The 21,143-nt window shown below is 38.8% G+C and overlaps 1 protein-coding gene across 1 annotated transcript in view; it reads left to right on the top strand.

Annotated features, from left to right (window-relative positions):
• The window catches only part of WDPCP (WD repeat containing planar cell polarity effector), a gene marked incomplete at its 3' end in the record, with an annotated part of 90,162 nt that overhangs the window by 60,835 nt on the left and 8,184 nt on the right, over positions 1 to 21,143 (top strand). Inside the window, exon 13 of the mRNA XM_009070831.1 lies at positions 4,830 to 4,932. Within this exon, the coding sequence (XP_009069079.1) occupies positions 4,830 to 4,932 (103 nt within the window). The remainder of the gene's footprint in view (positions 1 to 4,829; positions 4,933 to 21,143) is intronic.

Below are 21,143 nucleotides of genomic sequence, written 5' to 3'. Positions count from 1 at the left end.
TATAAAAAGTTGTGTGAACCTTTTGATGTTTTTTTCATGGCTCTAATCATCTGGCTTGTTCCATCTAATTAGAAAGATGTGAATACTACGATAAACTTCCCTAAGTATGCATCAAAAGAATGTGATGGAAATGTCAGACTTTTAGGAAATTCATTACATGTTCTGTGTTTACCCTCCTCGATTTTTCTTCTTTTTAAATCATCTTCTTCCTTTTTTTATTGAATGTAAACTCTTCAATACAAATTGTATACCTAATCATGTTAAGCACTGCTGCAGCCACATACAAGATTCAGAATGCAAGATGGCTGGAGGAGGTTGCAGCTTTTTGTTGAGGACTCTACCACCATACAGATAATAAATTCTCCCTAATTTTAGCCATTCTGGGAGATGATCCAGCATCTGGTCTGCCATCTCAAGGGCCCTCTCTTGTATGGCTGAGAGAATTTCCTACATGATCTTTTTCTCTTTCCTTCCCTCCACTGACAGGAGGTAGCACCTCTGTCCCAGGGTGGGGAACACCCATGTTGGGTCATGAGATGGGTGCACCGCTGCTGACAAGAGGGAGGGACTGTCAGTATGTGGCTTCACACATGGTAACATGTCCTACTCTCAAAAAAATGTTGTCCAACTTTCTTCAAGAGGAGTTTCAATGTTCACAGAGAAATTAGTTCCATCCTTTCCTTTCTTTGTTTTATCTTCCGTCTCTCAACACCTACTCTTCATTTCCCATCCTACCAATGCCCTTAAACATAAATATATATTTCTGAAGAGTTCCTCCTGGCTTATGTTACTGTGAGATCAAAACAAGTTCTTTAATGTCTTCATTCTGCTTGCATTACCTTTGAGATTCCTCATAGTTCCCCTAAATTATGCAACAAGCAGCACACATACCTGCCTCCTCTGGGGAAATGTCCTTTTGCTAATTCATTTAAGTAAGTTACTAATGAACAAACTTTACAATAAGCTAACAATGGCACTGCTGCAAGACCACTAAGTACAGGACTCGAGAAGTTTAAACATGCATAGGTCATTAAAAGTGTTTATTTGTGCCATGGTAATTTCTAGGGAATTGGGCTTCATTTTGTTTAATACTCTGTGAAAATTAGATAACCTGTTCCCTGAAAGCTTAGAGTCCTTCTAGGTATTAGTATAGCAATGCTACTGCTAAACAAGGTTTGTGCATCCCTCACTTCTGCTTTACTTTGCATGATTCCTAAATATTGTTTATATAGGTTGAAATGCAATTAATAAGATACATCTTGACTTTACATATATTCAAAGCATTTTTATCCATTTATAAAACCTCAGATGGCTCTAGGAGTCACGCCACATTATTCCCAGTTACTTCAATGGGCTTTCAAGAAGAAATAATAGTCTAAATAAAGGTATCTGATGACATAAGCAAAATGAGAAAGAAAAGATCTGTTTATTAAAAGGGAAGAGAAAAGGAACAAAAAGGAAAGTTTAGAGAAGAACAGATATAACAGAGGCTGAGGAGGATGTAAACATTGAATGCTCATTGTCTGAGACCTCTTAAGAAAATGTCCTATATCTTGGAGACTTTATCCCAAGCATCTCGTTCACCAAACAAGCCTCTGCAGCATTCCCATTGTTTGTTTTGAGGTTGCAAAGAAGTTTGAAAGAATCTGAGGGCTGATTTCTTTTGTAGAAATGAAATAGAGAAAAAAGAGGCTTAAAAGTTAGTCTTATAGCGTCACTAGTACGATGCCATGACAAGACACACATACACTGCTGTGTCGCTCTATAAGCTTTACCCTCACGTCACATCGAAGTCCATCAATTAATATCGTCTCCTACAAAGTTCAATAAAAAAAATAAAACTGAAAAGGACATAATATCACGAACAACAACTCCATTTATGGTACAGTGACTGATCCAATCTGTGACAGAAAAGATCAAGCAGTGGAAGGGTTGTTAGCTTGAAATCCTTTTATAGTACGTTCCAGCTCTCAGCTGCTGAAAATTCAAAAAGCTATCCCAAGTACCGAAGGTAGCAAAAAATGCAAGGAAAAGACACTTTAATAAAACTGTCAGATCTTGGGTGATGTACTGATGAGGAAAGTGCATGCTTCGAAGAAATGTTGGAGTGTTGCCCAGAAATATTCTATAGACAAGCACACATCAGTGTTTCAAACGAGTTCTGCTCACCAACGGCCAGCTCTGTGAGTCACAAAGGTGAGGGGAGAAAGGAAGTAGTCCAAAAAGTAAGTAAACTGTTAAATGATAAAATACAGTGCTTTCAGCAAGTTCCTGATAAGCAGCTGGAAATTGTTTTTATTGTCACCATTGTATTTAGAGGGATGTGATCTTTGGATTGATAAATTTTTAGATAATTGTGTGAAAAAAATCTGTCATGAATATTCAGCTAATTTAATTCCTTTTTTTCTGCCATCCTTTAAAGCACCCTGTCATCTGTTGGTTTTTTCTTTCTCTTTTTTAATTTTCTAATACAATTCTACTCAAAGAGTTATAAATTCTTAGAAAAATGCAATTTTGCTGCTTCATTTGAATGAGAAGCACCTACATTTGATCTGAAATAGTTTAATTACGAGATTTTATATCTGTAATCTTTCTAAGTTTGTTTAGAGATGATACAAAGCTACTTTATTGTTATTATTATTATTCTTTATGACAGCAACTTGAGGAATGACAAAGAAAGCCATTTACCAACCTACTGCTAACCTCTATTTCTTACAAGGCCCTTGTTAGTTAATGATGAATATGTAGCATCTTTACATCTCTTTACTCGGAACAGAAACCAGGCAAAACCAAAATCTGAAATAACAGCCTCTTTGATATACACAGAATGCACAACCTCTTCACTGACAGAACTTCATTTCTGGCACTTGTTTCCATCCTATCCCCAAGTTCCTTTTTTAAAATTGCATGGAGGTATACAATACTTCTCATAGTTTAAACTACAAATAGACAGTCATTAAGCATAGTCAGAATGTATTTTAAATAAGTGAACACAGTCTGCCTATACATTCAAATCTCTCTAAGTTCAGACTTGTCCAAGAGCCCTTGGGTCTTCTATTGTTACCTAAATAAGCTGACAATATCTACTGTTCAATCTTCATAGAAATCATACTTTGCTACTCAGGCTCTTTTCTCCTGGCAACCATGTTAGACCTACAAAGAGAGGAAATACAGAGCTCACCACAAGTTTGTAACTCATTACTTTGCTCTGAGACACTTGCACATTTTTAAGTCACACCTGTGTTTGTGATGAGAAAATGCTGCTGTCTCCTTCATACTGTGGGGATCCTGCAAGTCAGTACCAGGCTTTCCTCTGTGATCATCTGAGTTTCCCTAACTTTCAGTTTGCTTCTTATTTTTGCTTTAAAACTTTTTAGTTGTAGTATTAAATGAGGAGTTAATAAAAACAGCATGTTTTTCTCCTAACACTATCACTTTCACTTTTTTCATATAACTTCTCTTTCTAAAGTCACCTTTCCTGTAAGAGTTTCTGTCATATTGATGGAAGTGGCAGCAAATTCACACAAAGAAGGACAATTTCACCTGAAAACTACTGAATTAGTGAGAATATAGTTGCTTTTATGGTATGCAGAGTTCGATATTTCCAGCAAATTGTTATTTTCCCTTTAAATTTTTGCATGCAGATGGATTGCAGATAATGGCAGAACTCAAGTCTTTGGAAACCAAATGACATCTTCAGCAAAGAAGTGGGAGAAAAAAAATTACCAGCTGTTCATGGGTTTCCCTCACTTTCTATGGTCATAGCTGACACAGAGCAGCCCATGGCCATGGTGTCAAATGAGAAGGGGATTAATTGTTGCTTTATTAATGATAAAGGATGAAACTTTACTTCAAGGGCCAAAACCAAGGGCAGCGAGACTGTGATTTATCAGTAGGCATATGTTCTCCCACAAGTAGTGCTTTATGTAGTACAGGTGGGTTTCATCTCAAATATTAACACACAATATCTAGCCTTGATTTTTAACAAGGACATGGGATAGAACAAGTAGGAATGGCTTTAAACTGACAGAGGACAGGTTTAGGCTCGATATTAGGAAGAAATTCTTCCCTGTGAGGGTGCTGAGGCACAGGTAGGACAGAGAAGCTATGGCTGGCCCATCCCAGGAAGTGTTCAAGGCCATGAGTCATGTCAACTGTGTGGGTGCTAAAACCATTGAACACCCACTGTTGCTCTTATTACCTCCAATATCAGCACAGAGAGGACCACCATCGCCCTACTCAAAGAACAGTGAGTGTAACAAGAGAACCTGCAAACAAATATTAGTTCCTAAAGATCTTTACCCCAAAAGTCCTGTACTAGGTGGAAACCTTTGAATCATAGAATCATTAAGATTGGAAAAGACCTCTAAGATCATTGAGTCCAACCGTTAAACCTGTTACTGCCAGGTCCACCACTTAACTATGTCTCTAAGCAGCACATCTACATTTAACATGCTTCAAATAGAGACTGTCAGCCAGAAGAATTCCTGTACTTCAGATCTGGTTTACACAGAGCCACCTCTCATCAACCTTCTTTTAATTCATGTTGCACCAACAGTAGACAGATTGGTTTCTTTCATACAATGAGTCAATAGCTTCACTTTTATCAGTATGTGATTGGTCAGTGTTTTATTCATTGCTGTATTCAACAGCACGAGTAAGATAATAAATTTGCATTGGGAAGGAATTAAAACATAATGGTATGTTCATCAGTTCCATCTGTGTTTGTGATCTAAATAATAAAAGAACCACTTTCTTTCAAAATCCCTTTTGTTGCTCCTATGAGATTCATTTTAGATTAATCTTTTTTTTCTCTTTTATTTCCAAAGGACATCCATTACCTTGCACTAGATAAGGGTGAATTGGCACTAGCTGAAGTGGCGAAGAAAAAGGCTAATGACATTGATGCAGAATCAATAACTACTGGAATTGGTAAGAATTAATGGTGTTTAAAAAGCCCTCTTTGTTTTAATCAATACTTGTCCTGTAGAACATGGTGTTATATTTGTAGGGGGGTTATTGTTTTGATTGCATTGTTTCATATGAAAGTGAGACCATATTTCTATTTGTAACTAAAGAGGGAGGGTTATAAAAATAACATAGCTTTGCCTTTCAGTACATGTGAGGATCGCTATGAAGTGAAAAAAAAATTATACTATGGCTACATAGAAAAGTTCAAGCTGTACAAACTGAGTTCAGTGCAAGAGGTAAGGGACTGAACCTGAAAATGAATGTTTATATCAGTGTTAAAGGCCAGGTATATCAATCTCATTCACCTGTGAGTATTTTTGCTGATACACACTGTGCAAATAACTGGAGTCACATCAATGCTTTGGCAGCATTTGGATCAAACATTTACTGATGCAAACACAGGCTCAGATCCTGGCTTTAAAGCAACAACTTTGCATACAGTGGGATTCTTGTTGTTCCATAAAGAATATTGATGCCAAAGTTGCAGTGTTAGACTAATAGGTAAAACACAGACAACTTTTCAGACAGGGGAACTCATAACTTGTTCACTTTCTCCTTGTGTTTCTTCTGAATTGCCTTGAAGAGATGTATGCAAACATGGTAGACCATTCTGATTTGATGCATCATAGCATGAACCAAGCAGAAGGTGTCTATGTCTAGGGAGCTGACCTCCAGCAAAGAGAAAGTAGACAAAGGGGAAAAAAACAGACCCACAAAAATATATATTTGTATAAAATATGCACAGTTCTGCCTATTCTACGGCATCTTTGAATATTAGAGGAAATCACTGAGCTTTTGTCCTTGTCCCATGCCAAAAAGTAGAATAGGATTAAAATCTGGAAGGTTTTTTTGTGAGTTAGAGTCACAAAACCTTTGTGATCTTGGGTCACATAGTGTTCTTTGAGAACTCTACATCTCCTTGTTTACCCAGAGCATACACAGAAATGCCACTCTAATACACAAATGCAGAGAGGTGGTATATGCATTTATGTGGCTATTTCCATAGACTGTATAAATCCATGACTTTCAAGACTATGCAATACAACATTGCCTCCTTCCCTCTCCAGCAGTGTAGGAATCAACCGGTGCCTATCCTAGAGTCTTTTCTTCGGGGTCTTTCATTTTCACACATAACTCGCTTCAAGCATTTTTTCCACCACAATTCAGCCTTTGAGCAAGCGCTTTCACCACTAGAATTCCCAAAATGGACATTTGTTCAGGTCATCCCTTACTGGGCACTCTTTAAATTGTACAGTTCCATTTCTCTTGCTTTCTCTTTTCTTACTTCTTAGGTATTTGTCTGCTGCACCTGATATAACCGAGATACCAGGGACTTGCATCTGATCATTATCTATTCTCTGATACTTAATCCAGAAAATTTAAGCTTGAATCAGTGTCTTCATTTAATTCCTTGCGAATCTATTACTAGATTTCTAAAGTTAGGCGAATTTTAAGTTTACTGAGAGCCTTATATAGCATCGTAGACCCATATGCAGGGAGAGAGATAGGGAAAAAACCTGAGGTGATCACAAATGTCTTACTTGCATATCAGATGTGATGCACGTGTTGCTACAATTCAGTTATCAATGTGCAGGCACACATTCTTCCCCTCCTCCAGACCAGTCCTACAGTTACCTCTGTAATGCTCCATTAGCATAAATTATTAAAGTTGTTTTATATGATAAAGTATTTTGCAGAATAATTAAGCATCAGAATGATTTAAAATACTTTTCAATGGCCCCAGGGACAAACTGTCACTGAGATTCAGTCTCTAAACAGTAATGAATTTGCATCCAATTCATTTTATATGAAAATAAACAGGAATCTCCCATGAGTTCATTTCGTTGCAGATTGGATCACACCTTAAACATGTGAAATCTTAGCCACAGGTTTTGTTTTATTATACTTTATTTCAACGTCCTTTCTTAATGATGTTTTTATTTCATAACCTGTGTATGGCAATAAAGATGACATCAAGTACAAACTTTTTGGCCCTATGAAAACAAAAGATAACAATTTCTTTATATATAAATGGCTTTATTTTTCAAATATTCGGGGGGGGGGGAGGGAACCTCATGCCAGAGTCAGAAGTTTTAAAATGAAGTTTTAAACAAGTTTCTGTCCACTAACTATTTCCCATGCCCAGTCCTCTTCATCTAGTCCCTGTTCTCTAAAGCTTCCAGCCACTCAGTTCACCAATGGTCACAATTCCTAGATAAACCTCCAAACTTCCTGAGCACTCACTACAGGCTTCTACAAGAAGACAGCAATCTAAGCAGAGGCTATTGAGGTTATACTGGACATCTGTCTACAGCATGTTTCATATTTATATATATGTATTTTGGTCATAAATAGTACCAAAGTGAACCATTCTTACATATCAACATGTGATGGTATTTCCGGAGATAGCCCGTCCCCAAAACTTAGCTCAGCACTGCATGAAAATAAGATGAGTCAGTGTTCCTGGCTGATTCCCAAGCCTTTGAGAGTGCTCCATCTTGCCCCAGATATATTTAATTTGTCAGGATATTTCTGTGTAAAGGCCTCACTTCAGATGTAATATATTTCAAACTCAGACTTTAGGAAAAGTTTCAAGCTCCTACAAATAATGCAGGATGACAATATAATTTGATCTGAAATTTACAGATGTCATTCAGAGTTCTATAATCATTGGGAGATTCCTCACATATAACAAGATTTGTGTCAAGATAAAACTAAAAATTGATTGATTATTTTAAAATGTTCTGTATTTTGACTTTTCTGAGATTGTTTTTCTCAGATTGTGGTTTGCTAGACACCATTTTGAAGAAGCCACCCTCAAAGCTAAAAATGTCTGTGGCACTTGATAAAAACACCTGCACACCTCCAGAGGACAGTAGTTTGGTGAGAATATTGCTGAGCAAGATGAAGTGTTAAGTGAGCTTCCTACAATGGTTTTGGCATAATCAGATTTTTTGTTCAGCTGATTAAAATCTTCTAAAGAAAATTATTCTCATAAGATTTTATGTTTGACAGCCTGTGAAAAGGCATCTTGAGGGATGAGAAGATTGAAGTAATGGTAACATACATCTCAGAAATGGCATTAGCTGGCTCCTCTTTCCCCACTCCCATTAGGTCAGCAGACCAGTGGTCATAGATATTGTGGTTTCTTCTGCCAAAGATTTTCTGTTGAATTATTTCTGTAGCAGATCCATGAGTTTCTTAACAAGGTCAGGGAGTTCTCGTTTAGCCTTGCCTAAAATGTGTGCTGGATTAAAAGAGAATAAATATTTATTTAATATTGACAATATATGTAGGTTACTAGTAAATTCTTTTTAAGAGTGTGTCCTGGCAGATACTCTCCTGGAACAGTGTTGTCTGTGGTGGCAGAGTGCGTCTGATCGGTGCTGTAAACTGTAGGTTGCTAATGTAAAACTTGAGTTGCAAAGAACTGACATGGCACAGCCTGTTAAGAAATGCCATAACTAATAATGATCACAGAGGTGAAGAACTCAGCCCTTCAGACATTATTGCTCAATGAATATCCAATGAAGAGCATATGTAGGCAGTGTCAGAAAGTTTCCCAAGGCCAACTTCCAACAAATTACATTAGGGCCTAGCAAGATGATTTTAACCTTCAAATCAACAGCTTTCACCCAAAAGGGATTCATGTTGTGACAAGACAGATAACTGCTGCACAGTTGAAAGGCAAATTGGGAAACCTTGTATTTCTACTTAGAATTAAATTCAGAATATTAGTAACACTAATGTTTAGGCAACATTTCTAACAGAAGTATCTTAACAAAAAGACTGATGTTGAGATAATTGCATTATTCTGAACTGTTAGATGGGACTGACTAACATTCTGGTATTTCACTAGTGTCTCATGAAAGCACTTGAGGTTTTTTCCAGTTAAAACAGAATTTTAAAATATTTCTGGAAGTATTCCATAGTGTTTGCAAGTGAGATAGGAAATCTTATCAGACAGAAATCCTATCTCACAGAGACTGAAGTCTAATTTCCCACACTGTTTGAAAAATGACATTCAAAATGTAGGGACCCTAAATGTTTCACCTTACTGGCAGGGAACATCAACAGTTTGAACCTTAAGTGGAGAATTTATTAATTTAATCTTAGTTCTGTGGTAGCGTTCTGTATTGAATGGCTTACACGTTCTTTGAGATAATTAATAATGACACATGGTATAGTGTCTTGTCTTCCATACAGTGTGTCTGAGACACCAGTCTGGTCTTGCATACAGTCTGCTACCTCCAAATCACTTATAATTTGCTCAGATCTTGCCCTATTCCTGACAGTCCTGGGGAGCCTGCTTGCATTTCAAGACCGTGTTTAGAATTGTCCTCTTGTGTTTGTAACCTTCTCTGGCCCTGCATTAGCTTAGTTGGTAACATTTCTTTCTCTTCTGATCCATAAGGACTCCTTTCATCTCTCAAGCAATAGACTTTTTCCTTACCCTCACATCCCCTCTGACACTGATGGCAATACCTTTTTAATTTGTTGCTCTTCCTTGGCGTCTTCTCTTGTCATCTAATGAGTTTCAAGTTAACTGAGAATCTTAACCTTCATTTCGTGGCATGATTTTTACTTCATTGTGTAACATGTTTATGGCATACTTCAAAGATATTATCCCATACACAGATGAACTGTGATCTGGAAAGACTTGGGGGACACCTCTTTATGTTACAGTGCTTTGGAGTTCTGCTCCTTTCTGTGTAAGTGTTAGATCTCCTATTTATTTATTTAGATTTTTGGTTTAAGTTGATCAAAACCTCTGGAATCAAATATTTTGCTTTTATTTTGTGACTTTTCCTCAGAGAGCCAGAAAATGTTTTTAACGAAAAATGTTTTCTAAGTATGATTGGCAGTTCACCTATGGCAAAAATTTAGTTTCCACAAGCACTTTTTAAATTTTGTGCCACCCAAGATGAGTGTCTTTGAAGATACATAGCAATTTGAAATTATTTGACTGTGCTCATGTATACACTCTCTTCAACATAACAAGCTGCACAGAACACCCGATACAGAGTGCACTAAACACAATGAAAAGATTTCCACCATCTCCAGTGGGCTTTGGATAGGGATTTTAGCAAGTAACAAGCTCATGGTTAGGCCTGGAATTACCAGGATTGCTGCCATCTGCAAAGATCCTGGTCAAGAATGATGCTTTACTTGATGTCATCTGGTTTCAAGAGGAGTGAGCAGCAACCAGCACTCATGGCATGATCATACCATCCTATTGCTATGGTAATTCTGAATTCATGGCCCGCCATACCTGCCTCACTGACAGTGTAACAATATGTTCTCATAGAAGTGAATCTGCTGAATTTTCTTCTTTATTCTGATTATTTGCTCTTTGTTAATGACCTTTTTTAATTTCCAGCTGGTAGTGAGGATTTTACTCTGTTGAGGGGATACAGGCACTAATTGCTCCCCTCCTTCTGTTCTTTTCAAGAAGTGGAGTCATTTGTTTTACTTAAGGTTTATAGTAATGCCAAACTATTTTTGGCTCCACCTCATCTCACCTCTCTGCTTGCTTGTGTCATGATGTCAGTTTTGATCTATACCTTCCCACTGCTAGACAGCTTTGCCTAAAGACATAATCCTCAGCCCCTAATAATTACAGGTACATCAAAGACTAGTTGGTTTGCCTAGCTGCAGAGGTCTACACAAAGTTCTGTGTATCTTCACTTGAAAGAGATTTCTACTTTTGTGTCAAGCTGTAGAATAATCATGGTGTTCCATTTTTTCCTTTGACTGTGACGTACTCTTGCCCGCTACAGAACCTGATTTAAAAAGCACCACTATATGCCTGAAATGAAGCCACCATTCTCCTTAATATTTTAATTTTAATGGTCCTCATATTTTGTAATATCTGCCAGCAGTAAAATTATGCCCTATTTAATATGAAAAAGTCTTACCAGAAGTCATAGATTAACTGGGCTTTGCCTTCATTTTAAATGATGCATTGAGTAGAAAAAAAGAGAAAAATTATAAATGGACGATCCAGCTTTAGGGACTTAATTTTTTTGTATCTGTAGCCACATATTATGACTGGTTTATAAACAAAAAAATTACGGTATTTCCATATTCTGGAAATCGAAAGGAGTTGTCTGTATCTGGTAGGCTTTTATTCTATTAACAGTTAGGGTATTGCAAGGTACGCGAGGTCTCTCATCTCAGATCTTCTCAGTATAATTCCATTTTATCCCTATAACCCCCAGCCAGGCTGATGTACACAGACAACAGCGAATGGATGACACTAATTACCAAGTGAACAATGTCATTTCTGTGGCAACACATCAAGAAGCAAGTTTTAAAAGTGAAAACAATTCACAAAGCTACTCCTTGGGGAAGGATGTAACATGATAAAGACTAGTTCAGCATAAGAGGTCTCGAAGGGATGCCCGTGGCATGGCATTGAAGAAAAGCAAGTCAGTACTCAACTGTCCATTATTATAGCTAGGAATTTAAGCAGGAATTTAATTTCTCATCACTGCCTCCATAGAATGTAGTAAATTTAAATAGAAAGCACACATAGTTAAAATGACTGTTGAAACAAACTATCAAAGAAATTGATGTATGGAAGTGTCTTTGCATGGAGACTGAGTGAATGCCTTTCTGGGAAATAGGTTTTAGCCAAATACAATTTATGCATTAGTCAAACATATGTTTTTCTGGCTCGGTATAGGATACCTGGATGAAATTTAATGGCCTCTAATTCACTGGAGGTCAAACTAGATGATTTATACCATATCATTATAGTATAATATTCATGTGTTCTGGATTCCACTCTTGCCTACAACTCTGTGAAAAAGCCCCTGGTAAATCTCCCATTAGCTTCAAAAGGCCCACATGTAGGCTAAAAGCCTGCAGTTAAAAGCCACATAATATATATTCACACATCTCATAGTATGCACGCGCGTGTGTGTGTTCTTAAGTGGGTGTTATATTTACACATACACAGCCAAAATCTAGCCAGTCATGAATATAGCTTCAAATCTGAACACGAGCACCAGAGGAATTATTACGTATTTTTATTTTGCTTCATGACATCAGCAGCCACAGAATCTGCCGCTGCTCTTTTTTTCTGAAAGAACAAGAAATAATCCCAGCAGGAGGTGCTTTCAAAACTGCTGTAGCTGGCTGGGAGCTGCAGATCTGTGTATTCACGGTGTGTCAGAGGCATGTTTGTCTCACACACCCTAGAGCCATCCTTCAGCCTCTCATTTTCTGATAGGGAATTCGCCGATTGCATTTCTACGCACTGAAAAGAGTTGGCAAACACATATTTGCATGGCAGTTGGTATGTGTTTTATCCTGTTTGTTCTGCGTAATGTAACGTGATGTGACAGGCTGTAATTCATCACATCAGGGGCATGACAGCAGATGAATTGGAAAAGAAGTGTAATGGTGGGCTGATGCGAGGTGTCAATTTAATGTTCGATTGTAGTATTTCAACATTAAGGCTTTTTACAATTACCTAGCAAAGAATTATCTTGATGTATTCCATGTGCAGGTGAGTTTCAGAAGTAGTGATCAGGCATAGCATAGACAACATCAGGAGAAGGCTGTTGATCCCTGTGCCCAGAAGGAACAACTCTTGTCAATATGAAAATCTTTGCACAAGTGGTGTTAGATCAAACAGACAAATAAAAACATTGAAGGACTATTTATTTTTTGCCTCCCCTTTCACTGCACTCCCCAGCCACACCACAGGTCCTTACATGGCAATACTGTGGAATTGCCCACGGCAAAATCTGAGGTTGTTTTCCTCCACAGACTCCTACACAAGAGACTGCTTGACAGTTCACCCTTGAAAAATTCCTGCAACAAAAGTGAGGGTGTTTGATAACCTGATGTTAGTTCTTGTTGAATGCTTTCAGCCAAACAACACCAAGTTCTCTGTTAAAATCCCATTTCAGAGCTGGGACATTCTAATCAGGACATAGCTGGTGAAAGCCATAGGGAAGAGCTCATTGGGGCCCAAGAGTGAGCTTTGCACCCATTGCTCTTGTCAGTCGTGCACTTTCTGAAGTGTCAAACTTGGCCAGAAGATGAAAAGAAATGAGCTGCTTAAGAAAAAGCAGTGAAAAACTGATCAGCAGTGTCTAACATAAGGCAGTAAGTACATCCAGAATTAATGACTTTTTTCTTTCCTCTGTATTTAATTTCAGCTATTTGAAGTATCTTTTCCCTAAATATCCTTCCTGTCAGGCTGAACTGAGACTTCTTTTTACTTTAAGTCTTAGTGCCATGGAACTGCTGCCATTCAATAATATTTTCCACAACATTCAAGATATCAAAAGTCCTGAATCGTGCTAGATTTCAAACTGTAAAATTCAGTCTTAAAACAGATTGTGAGGCAGTGTTGGTTATCTCTGCAATGCTGATATTATGAAATGGCAAAATATTTTAATACGATGAAAAGATATCATTAATAATAGTTTATAAGCATGTATGGTGATCATTTTAATGAGTTACTTACTGCAGTGTCCCACCTTTTCACCTGTATCATAATCAAAGATGCAACAGCTGCTTGATTTCTGCCTCCTGCCCTCCCAGCCCAGGGACACCCAGCTCATCCCTCATACATGACAACATCAGTAAAAAGTTAGGGTACAGTTCTCACATAAATTAGATCCCATGGATTTACCACTTAACTGATAGTTTAAAAATTTTTCTCTGTAAAGGAACATGGAAATTGGTATTCTTTCCTGTAGAATTATGTTAAAAACCTACAAATGATTTCTCATTCCTTTTCAAAAATATGGCATTGTTTCATCACACATGCTAGCTTATATTTCTTGCTTGATAAAACCTTCTGCTTCATCTTACTATGGTTATTCATATACCTCTGCTGAATTTAGTAATTTCCCTTGCTAATGTTCTTACTGCTAAAATCCCCCCAGAGATATCCAAATACACCTGAAGTGCAGCAGATGAAGAGCAGATTCTGGGGCCATCCCAAAGACCTTGCAGAATAACCCCAGGACATGCTCTTAGATCACCTGGAAGGTGCTGGTGAACCATCAGGAGCCTTACATGAGCTCACCCTTTGACTGGAGGATTTGGAACTAAGTCTAAATTTCTTGTAAATCATCATTTGAAGGTCATTGCTAAATTTCACACCTCTGCCTAAATAATACAAACTTTTATTAACCAGATGAAAGATGATGGCTACAATTCATTATTTACTTTACTACATAGGATGAATTGTGGCCAAAGAAAAACGGCTACGAAGTGCTTACCATTGCTTTTAGCCAACAAAGGGCAAGATGTTTAGTTCACCAGAGTAAATATGATGCCTATATGGGCACACACTGCTGCAATATAAGCCCAGATCAACCTGTGGACTATGCTGCTGTTGCCTCTTAGGTATGTAAGGGAAGAGTTAGGAACACAGCACTCCACATTGATGACTGTCATAAACAGAATTTTAACAGTAAAACGTTGTGGAAAAATTCCTGATTTCCTCAAAAACTCATGAAGAAAGCATAAGCCTTAGTCAGTGCCTTATTTTCATGTATTGTTATCAACTGCAGTGCCCCAACCACTGCCCCTTGTGTGTTTGTGAGTTTTGCTGTCCATTTGTTGGGATCAGAAACAAGACAGCAGGTGAAGAACTGGATGAAATGAGACCTTTGCAACCATCACCAGCCTACCGGATTACTCTGGCCAGCTCATGTGAGCCTTCAGTGCTTTTGTGTTCCTTTGGGGGCTGTGTGAGTGCTCTGTGACGGGTCACCCATCCTTTGGGCAGCATCCCTGTTCGTGCCACAGCCTTCCCAGCGCTGCCCTCCCACAGGCTGACCACACGGTCAGCTCACGTATTTTCTGTCATTTTTACAACGTCGGCTGAGAACACACGCCTGGGAAATCAGCCCTAATACTTTCGTTCATATCTGCCATTAGATGTCACTGTGACAACAACCATTATTACACAAAGGCTACACGGGATGCTACCCCGTCAGAAACTTCCGAATTGTCTGCTCAGGGAAAATACAATATGCAACGGAGAGGAAGGAAAAGGCTGAAGAAAGCGATAAACATTTTATTTCCTTTTATTCTTCCATCACCTAATTGAAATTATTTACTAACAGATAAGTCTGTTTAGATTTCATTCAGTGTGTCTCAGGTTCCGGGTGCTGCAGTTTCAAAGAAGGGTAATATTTGCAAAACCAGGACAAGAGTTTCTGCACACACTGGTGTCACACCCTATTTTGGAGCAAAGGAGACAGTCAATAGTATCAGTAATTCACAGTCTGCAGAGGATAGACTGCTGTGCCCAATGCAAATGTTAAATTTCTTGTGTGAGTTGATGCCTGCCAATATTGGTGCTTATAGATGAGTCTTTCACAAGTTGTTTAAAATACTCTATTAGAAAAGCGACTAAAAGTTCCAGTCGTTCCAAAGAAAGGGTATCAAAACTTAAAAACTAATTTTAAAGCAACTTTTTGTGTCAGAAATACTGCCTTTTTTTCTGGTGTATCAGAAATATATTAAAGAGTTTTAAATTGTTTTAAACAAAGTTTCAGGCACTTCCCAAAATGTAGCAAACAGGTTTTGCTTACATGAGAGTTTTAAAAATTAGTACAGTTTTGAAATAAAGATCAGGTTTGGGGGGAAAAGTGTTTTCAGAAGAAAACTAATTTGTAAAATATTCTCCAGTTGCCTCTAGTATTGGGAATACCTCAAATACTTGTAGGATAAATTTTTTTTGCCTTGTGTTTAGAACTGTAAATGTTTTCACCATTAACTTTAATCAGATTTTGATTGGGTCAGCCTAATGCCTGAATCAGTTTGGCCTTCATCAGGATCAGGGAATCTGTTGTGCAAGAAGATCACTGGGATTCAGCTTTGCCTTCCTCTTTTCTGTTTTGAAAGGGAACAGATTATGACTGTCACTTAAATATTGATAGATTAAATCTCAAGTAGCACCATGCTGCTGTGATAAGTATCTGAGCAAGTTGGCTTTTCTTTTACCTACTTCCAGTTTTCTAGTAATTGCATGATACAGGAGTGGTTAGTCCTGGGCAAGCACTGCACAGCCCAGGGTAATCCCAGACAGGGCAGGAATCCTCAGGTGCCATCTCTGCTACAATTCCCCAAGTTGGGTAGTTGCAGTTCCATTCATGAGGGCAAAGCCTTCCAAAATTTGGTAGCCCTGCCCCCTTTGAAGTTGGGGATGGGAAATGAAAGTCTCATGTGCCAATTTGACCTTGTCTTTATAATAGATAATTATAGGCTTTAGGAATAGAAAAGATGCCTGATTAAATGGCTCCAGCCATCTGCTATTGCAAGATTGTGAAGTAATCCTTGACCATTTTCATATTAAGAGTTGCCATGATGATGTTGTCCCACTCCTTGTGCCACACAGCTTGCCTAGAAAGCTGTCTCCTAGAATGTAGTTTACTGGCATCCTAACTCTCTTTTGCTTTGTACTATTTTAAATAGCAATTACTGAATTTTTGTATCGGTACCATTGGGGAGCTTGAAAGTTCCTGCTGTCCTATGCATCTATTTTGACTTCAGAAACATAAATTGAAGAGCTCCTTATTTTTACATATGGTTTCAGATCAGGTTCTTCTTCTTGTTTGTGGTACAAAAGGAGCAGATGAAAAACCAGCTAGGCTAGCAGTTTAAAAAAAACCAAATCAGCTCTGGCCACTGTGGCTGGTTGTACCCCTGCTCCATTGGAGCCCCAGGCTAAGTATAAGAAGAGGCTCCAGGGCCAGGCACAAGCTGCTCACATGGCACTCAGCCACACTTAGTTTGGGTGAGCCCAAAGGTAACTTTGCTGCTTTTGAAGCAAAATCATTGGTAAAATATACCTGAAAGCAGCAGAGAGCTGTAAGCCTGCTTTTAACTGAGTACTGTTCTTGCAGAGAGAACATTGCTTCAAGCAGCTCTTTATAGATGAGAAAGTATCCTTCTCCCTGCGATGGGCTGAGCTCCCAACTGCAGCCTAAACCAGCCCAAAAATGTCCCACAAAATGTGAGGAAGAGTTTCTGTATGAGGTCAGAGAAGAGGCAGAAAGAGCAGAGTCAGGCAGTAAGGAAGGACTGCAAGGGCACAGTAACAGCCAGGTAGATAATAAACATCTCTGGGTAATCAACATCTGTGTGAGAAGGACTGGTGGTGGTAGGTAAGAAAGGAAAAGGATCAGTGCAGTAATGCTGAAATGGGGAAAGATGCCTTTGTAAGGGCAATTTTTCCCTGTTGAATATTAATTGCTTTCCATGGATACAAAATGTGCTTTAAGTGATGAAAGGAGTGGCTGACAAGCAATGCTGTGTTCACCAGATATCAGAGAATGCAGTGTAGGTTAATTACCTTCTCTTAAAAAAAAAATAATGTTTTTTTTCTGAAGAGGTGAAAATCTGTCTGAGACAGAATCTTATCTCCAAACTCTTGTTGTCTACTTCAATGAGAAGAGGAGCAAGAAAGGGAATGAAATGGGTGGTGAGGAGATGCCAGCAGGAGCCATGGCGACTCTTTTTTCGGTGGCATCAGGCGTCAGCTCTTTGCATTGCTTCCTGTGGACTTTTCTCCTAGTTACCTTCAGAAGCATAAGCAACATGAGGAACTGCCCACAGCTCCCTCCAGGGCTTTGGGCTTCCCAAGTGGTATCCACAGCCACTGCTCCTGTTGACATAGTTTATTTAAATAGGCAGGGAGAAAGTATTTGTGTTTGCAGAAGGCAGTGTATAGTGTAAACTACCTCTGTGAGGTTTTAAAAAGAAAAACCACTCCAGTATTCATGCCGCTCTGTAATTGAGGGATATCAGTCAGATGATCTTCCCAGGGAGTGGAAGGAACAGCTTGGGAATGAAAAACCCACTGTAATGAGGTTGCATTTCCCCACCAACAGGGCATATGAAGCGTAGTGTGTCCCCTTTCCAAAGCTGTACACATTCCCTCTACATCAGTCTCTCCTAATGGTAAGGTGTGGGAAGGAAATTGTCGACCCATCAGTTGGGGTTTTAGGGTGTTTATAGGGTCACATCAGCTTTTAAAGACTTTGGGCACCCAAACCAAAGAATGTGCTGGTGGTTATCAGCAAGTCTGTGCAGCAAAGCGCTGGAGCAGGTGAATGACAGGATGCAAATGTCTATCAGAGAGGACCAACCTGCCCCTATATCTGCTTCAGTGCCTTTTTTAGCCACACCTTTCTGGTAAATTGTAAAGTGTCGGTCAGAGCGCTCTGGAGATGGTTGAAACAAGGTGTGCTCATAGCCCAACTTCTTTTATGTCCTAGTGCCTTGAGGTGCATTTAGAAAATGCATCTAAGTTTATTGTAGGATTTAGCCAAGAGACATTGAGCAGAGCTCTCTATAAGTGTCATTAAGAGAGCTTAGCAACAGCATACCCATATACATACTGTGTATGCATATACATGTGTGTATATATGTGTGTGCAAACACACAACTTGCATATGTGCAGATCACAATAAAGTTTTAGGTTCTGTAGGTTTAAAATAATGTGTTTGGTACCAACTGTGTAGCATATTTTCTGTACATTACATCAGTGTTGCTAATTTTCTATGCAGACCCAGAGACCCATAAAAACTTGGCCCTCATTTTACAAAACTTATCCAAAACATTACCAACTTAGTATCCTCATTCTGAAAGCACAAAAGGTTTTATAGAACGTCAGTATTTTTAAAGAGACTGAAGAAAACATGTAAGCATTTTCAGTTTTGATAGAGGGAAAGCTTGTTCCTGCTAAACTCTGCAAATATTAAGCTCATTGATAGCAGAGTAAGTTTACCCTATACAACCTTCAGCACGAGTAACACTTTTTTCCACGAAACCCACTGACTACAAGCACATTAGTCTGGCAGAGGCCAGAAAGCAGTGCTGTTTTATAATTTGGGCTTTATTTACAGATAGTATTCCCATTTTCCATTATTTGGATTAGGCAGCTAAATGGTCCCAAGTTTTTCTTCATTAAAAGAAAAAGAAAAATCCCTTCTTTTAATAGGTGTGCGCTTCACACTTTCAAACTTCAATAGCATAAAATTTTTCACTTGGTCAGAATGCTGATTTAATTTGCTGGTAGGTTAAATGTTAAAGGTTTCAGACTTACGACCATGAATTCTGAAATTAAATTCAGTGCATTGCTTAAATTTCTAGCTGCAGTGCATTTAGCCTAATTGCTTTGGTAAGTTGGGTGCTTAGTAACTACTACTCTTCTGAATTTTCATCTTTAAAGGCAAGCAAAATGAGCCTGAGGGTAATAGGTGGGCTAGCCTGCTCTTTGGGATTCACCTGTGGGGTCTTTGGATATCTCTTCCAGTCTGACTGCATCCTTAGACCATGTCTGATGAGGCTGTTCTGCTGACAAGGGAGAGCATTTGAACACCTGTAGGTTTTAGCTATTTAAGCCCAAATCAGTTTTGAAGCAACAAGAAAGGCTGAGCAGAATGGTTCAGATTTCAGTCAGTTGTCAACTAAATGTGTGCACTGGGCCTTTAAGTATTTGGTCAGACACATCTTGATTGCTTTGCTTTTGTTTTCACCCTTGGAAAGTCAGCTGGATAATACCCTGTAGCCAAAGTCTATTCTGTGATGCTGCAAGCAGGCTGGGCTGGGGATGCTGGGGTGAGAGCAGGGGTTAAGGGGAGGAGGCAGGTGAAAGGAGAATTAGCCAAAACCAGAGGTATATTTATGCATTTCCAAATTTTTCTGAGCCAAGCTGTTTGTAATCATTTTCAGTTTTCTTGCTGAAATATAAAAATCAAGGGGATTTAAAATAATCCCACTGATGTGATCTTTCAGGTGGGCTCTTATCCTTGGGGGCGAGTTGCCAGGCAAACACAGGGGTGATGGAAGCAATCAAGGAAACTTCCACCAATGGCACCCTCAGAGGCAAAGCCTCGAGTGTCTAGTTTTTTCCTCTTTGTTTACAGCATTTTTAAGGCTTTGAGTTCTCACGTAACATATATGTCATTAAATAGCTGATGCCTCTTTGCACACATTGTTGTGATGGCCTGTGGCAACCTGAATTAATTGTTTCAGTAGTTGATGGTGGTTACTAGCCATAATTATTATAATTTGCATTTATAAAAACTTCTTTCATCTAAGGATCTCAAAATGCTTTTGCACACATTTAATTAAGCTTCACAACATCCTGTGAGGTAAGTGTCAAGAGTGTTGTTATATCCATTTTTACACAGGTTTCTCCAAGAAAACAAGGTCAGTCTCTAATGTGACTGGTATTTGGTTCACATCAACCTCGCACAGGACGGAGCAACTAGCCCAGCTGCAGGAATTAGGAGTGCTGATCTAGGTCACTTTGCATCTCCCACATAGCTCTTTCTGCTACCACCCTGTGTGGACACACACACTAAGCCATAGCAAACACAGTCAGAGCAAGCTCAGCCCAGATTTCCAGTCTGAGATGGCCCTTTCTTTCCCAGGAGCATTCCAGCAGCAGGAAAGTCTTGGGAAGAAAAACAGATAAGTGCCAAACATTTGCACTAGATGACAACCCATCCTGCAAAGATCTGTTCTTTCTATAATTTTCTACCTTAACATTTAAGCCTCTCTTTGCAATCTGCACACAACAAGACATTTCTACTCTAGCCAAAGCCAAGAAACCAGCTGCAGGCGATGTAGAGTTACTCTTTACCAGCCACTCGCTTGCTCTAGAAGAGGCTACATGGGCTTCATCTCCAGCCCCTAGCAGCCTTAAACACAACCTTACGGGCAATCAGCAATTTTGAGATCTACTAAATCCTAGATTACCACTTGACTGATATTTAAAACTGAGGATAAACCCAAGCAAGATAAACTCGGAACTTGAGAGGGCAGCAGGAGGAGAGTTTTCAAAAGCTCATTTCTTTTTCAAACATATGACTGTTGTTTAAATTGAACCTAGCTCTCTGTAAGCTCTGTTGATCACCATATTAGCCCTGAGGAAGATAGGTCTAAGTAAGTGCTTGCAAATTGAGTAAGAAGTCCCAGGCCATACCTTCATGAGTTCTTTACCATCCTCATCAATTTATAAGGGCTTGTTTACATGTGGCAATGACCAGATTAGCTATTTGGAAACAACTCTGCCTGTGGATGCACTTATTCCAAAATAAAAGTCACTTTGCTTTTCTTAATTAAGTGGACTTACAAATAGAGAATGATTATTCTGAATAACATAAGAAAGTAATTTCATT

The sequence above is a fragment of the Acanthisitta chloris genome, unplaced genomic scaffold, assembly GCF_000695815.1.
Source record: "Acanthisitta chloris isolate BGI_N310 unplaced genomic scaffold, ASM69581v1 scaffold3173, whole genome shotgun sequence".
NCBI lineage: Eukaryota > Metazoa > Chordata > Aves > Passeriformes > Acanthisittidae > Acanthisitta > Acanthisitta chloris.
Note: the sequence above shows the minus strand (reverse complement) of the source record. Positions and strands in the feature narration are given on the sequence as shown.